This window comes from Lynx rufus, unplaced genomic scaffold (assembly GCF_022079265.1).
Source record: "Lynx rufus isolate CCGP_SWC_20201006 ecotype Redwood Valley unplaced genomic scaffold, mLynRuf1.p SCAF_1, whole genome shotgun sequence".
Lineage (NCBI taxonomy): Eukaryota > Metazoa > Chordata > Mammalia > Carnivora > Felidae > Lynx > Lynx rufus.
This window is the reverse complement of record NW_025814823.1, coordinates 125,360,884-125,364,120: the sequence shown is the minus strand read 5'-3', so window position 1 is coordinate 125,364,120 and position 3,237 is coordinate 125,360,884. Positions and strand designations below refer to the sequence as shown.

At 40.5% G+C, this 3,237-nt stretch overlaps 1 protein-coding gene across 1 annotated transcript; it reads right to left on the bottom strand.

Annotated features, from left to right (window-relative positions):
- Positions 1 to 1,770: 1,770 nt before the first annotated feature.
- On the bottom strand, positions 1,771 to 2,632 carry LOC124501565 (palmitoyl-protein thioesterase ABHD10, mitochondrial-like). The gene has a single exon (XM_047065903.1). It carries the CDS (start codon positions 2,630 to 2,632, stop codon positions 1,781 to 1,783), a length of 852 nt encoding a protein of 283 aa, XP_046921859.1. The 3' UTR covers positions 1,771 to 1,780.
- Positions 2,633 to 3,237: the final 605 nt, after the last annotated feature.

Genomic DNA, 3,237 nt, shown 5'->3' with positions numbered 1-3,237 from the left:
AGTGCAAAACATGCTATGATTGAGGTAAATCTAGGGTGAGGGGAGCAAATGGAAATGAGGGGTGAGATTTAGGAAAACTTCCTAGAGCAACTGAATCTGAAAAATAGTAAGAGTCAGGCAAAGGGAGATAGCAAGGACATTCCAGACAGAGATGGGCAGGAAATGCAAAGATCTTTTTGCAGAAGGGAGAAGGAACATCCTGTGGTCCCAGAATTGCAAGGGGTTTTAGTATGATTGAAGATTTGAATGAGAGATGGAGAGTGGTAAGAGATGAGGCTAGAGAGGTAAGTAGATACCATATCATAAAAGGCCTGTAGGCAATTGTGATGAGTTAAGTAATAGTTCCCTGGAATTCATGTCAACCTGGAATCTCAGAATGCTGGGTCTTTGCAGATGTTAAGGATCTTAAGAGATGGAATCATCCTGGATATAGGGTAGGTTCTAAATCCCGTGACAGTTTTCATTATAAGAAGGGGGGGACTCAGAGAGACACATGAAAAGGAGGCCATGAGAAGATGGAGGCAAAGTTTGGAGTGATGCAGTTCAAGCCAAGGAATGTCAGAGATTGCCAGGAGTCACCAGATTCTAGAAAAAAGTAAGGAAGGATTCTTCCCTAGAGATTTCAGAGGGAGCATGGTCCTGCTAACATCTTGCTTTTGGACTTCAAGCCTCCAGGACTGTGAAAAGTAAACTTCTGTTGTTTTAAGCCACCAAATTTGTGGTAATTTTTTTAATAGTCATATTCTGACGTTTTGAACTTTATTTATGCCTGAGACATTTTTTCCAATCATTTAAGATTTACTTCAATAAACATTGTCCTGTATTTTGTGGATAGCATTTTAAAATCAGAAGCAATTTTACAAATTTCCATATATGACCGATGACAAACAAAGGACAAAAAATTCAAGCTTTATTAACAATTCTAAGTAGAAGAGAACACAGTTAAGAGCTTCCCTGGTTAACATAAGCATTTAGCAAATAAATTATCTTGAATGAAAAAGTAGGAAATCTTTTAATAAAAAAAAAAAAATTAACATGCAACATGGATAGACCTAGAGGGTACTAGGTCAAGTGAAGTAAGTTAGACAAGTAAGTAAGTAAGTAAGTAAGTAAGGCAAGTAAGTAAGAAAGACAATACGGTATTATTGCACTTATATGTGGAACCTAAAAAGCAAAACAAACAACAAACAAAGCAGAAACAGACCCATAAATGCAGAGAACAAACTGGTGGCTGTCAGAGGGGAGAGGGTGGGGGGATGGGAAAAAAATAGGTGAAAGGGACTGGGAGACACAGGTTTCCAGGTACAGAATGAGTAGGTCACGGGACAAAAGGTACAGCAGAAGGAATAGTCTGTGGCACTCTAATAGTGCTGCATGGTGACAGGTGGCAGCTACATCTGTGGTGAGCATAGCATAACATATAGAGCTGTCCAACCACTATGTTGTATCCCTGAAACTATTATAACACTGTGTCAACTCTACTTCAATTCAAAGAAATCAAGGATAGAAGGAAGAAAATTTTCCAGATGGCAGCTTATACTTCCGTCACAATTTGTATCACTTACATTATACATAGTTAAATAAATACTCATGTTATATTTACAAAATAGAGAGATAAGAGGAAAAAACCCAAGTATCAGGGTCTTTCATTTGTTGTCCTTCTTCCAATTTTCTGGATCCATTAGTTGATACACCAACTAAAAATGTGATTCTAGTTAACTACAGTTGAAAGCTTATCAATTAAGTCATCAATAGTGTAAACAAGAAGTTGAATGTCCGATTATTCCTTCATTCTGTGATCACTGTGTTTTCGGAGGATGACATCTACATCTTTGCTGACTACTCGGTCGGCAACCTGTATGGATGTATGCCAAGGTATGATGTCATCTTTCATGCCGTGGAGCAATCGTACAGGACAGTTCACAGGAATAGGGCTATGTAACAAGCAGTGGTGTTCAGCTTCTTTAATGAAACTGTACTGAATGTCAAAAACTCCTTTTTCACTGTATTTTGATGGCATGGTCCACACACCTTTCATCTCTATTTCCTTTTTCACCTCAACAGGGAGCTGATTAAACTGTGTCACTAGGTCATCTACAGCTGTAGCTATACCAACAAGAGCAATGACCTTTTGTGGCCTTGTGATTGCAGCATGAAGCATAAGCCATCGACCAAGGCTAGATCCAACAAGTATCTGTGGTCCTTCAGCTAAGTCATCAATTATAGAAAGAACATCTTTTCTCCATTTTCCCACTGTGCATTCTTGTAAGTTACCATCCGAATTTCCAACTCCTGAGTAATCAAACCTTATATAGGCATGACCTAGAGATTTGCAAAACTCTCCAATCGCCAAAGCTTTTGTACCATTCATGTTAGAAATATAGCCAGGGATGAAGATAATTCCCGGACTTTTGCCTTTTAGCTTCTTATAAGCCAGGTTTGAAAGGTCTGGTCGACTAAGAAAAGAGACTGATGACTTTGGTCTGCAAGCTGGGACCCACCGTGGCGTCCACTCCGACTTCCTTGCAAGTAACGTGCTGAGGCCCTGGTGGAAGCCTAAGAAGACAGCCTCTCTGCCCCACCTCTGATGAGGTACCCAAGAGCCCAGGGCAGCCATGCCTGCCCCTGCCATCTTCCCAGAGGCCCTTCAAATTAGTGGTAATTTTGTACAGAAGCCCTGGGAAACTAAGACAGTCATATTAAGTTTGAACTGATATATAGATATCTACAAGTCAGATGTCAGTCTTGACATATCCTATGAAAAGATTTAAATAAAAAAGTGACATTATAAAATTGGTACTTTATTTTTTTAAATTTTTTTAACGTTTATTCATTTTTGAGAAATAGAAACAGAGCATGAGCAGGGAAGGCACAGAGAGAGAGGAAGACACAGAATCCAAAGCAGGCTCCAGGCTCCGAGCTATCAGCATAAAGCCCAACACAGGGATTGAACCCACAAACTGTGAGATTATGATCTGAGCCAAAGTCAGATGCCTGACTGACTGAGCCACCCAGGCACCCCTCAAATTGGTACTTTATTTTTAAATTTTTTTTTCAACGTTTATTTACTTTTTTTGGGACAGAGAGAGACAGAGCATGAACGGGGGAGGGGCAGAGAGAGGGAGACACAGAATCGGAAACAGGCTCCAGGCTCTGAGCCATCAGCCCAGAGCCTGACGTGGGGCTCGAACTAATGGACCGCGAGATCGTGACCTGGCTGAAGTCGGACGCTTAACC

What these genes read in the sequence shown, in the direction of transcription:
- LOC124501565 (XM_047065903.1), bottom strand. Translation starts at nt 2,632, where the DNA reads ATGGCAGGGGCAGGCATGGCTGCCCTGGGCTCTTGGGTACCTCATCAG.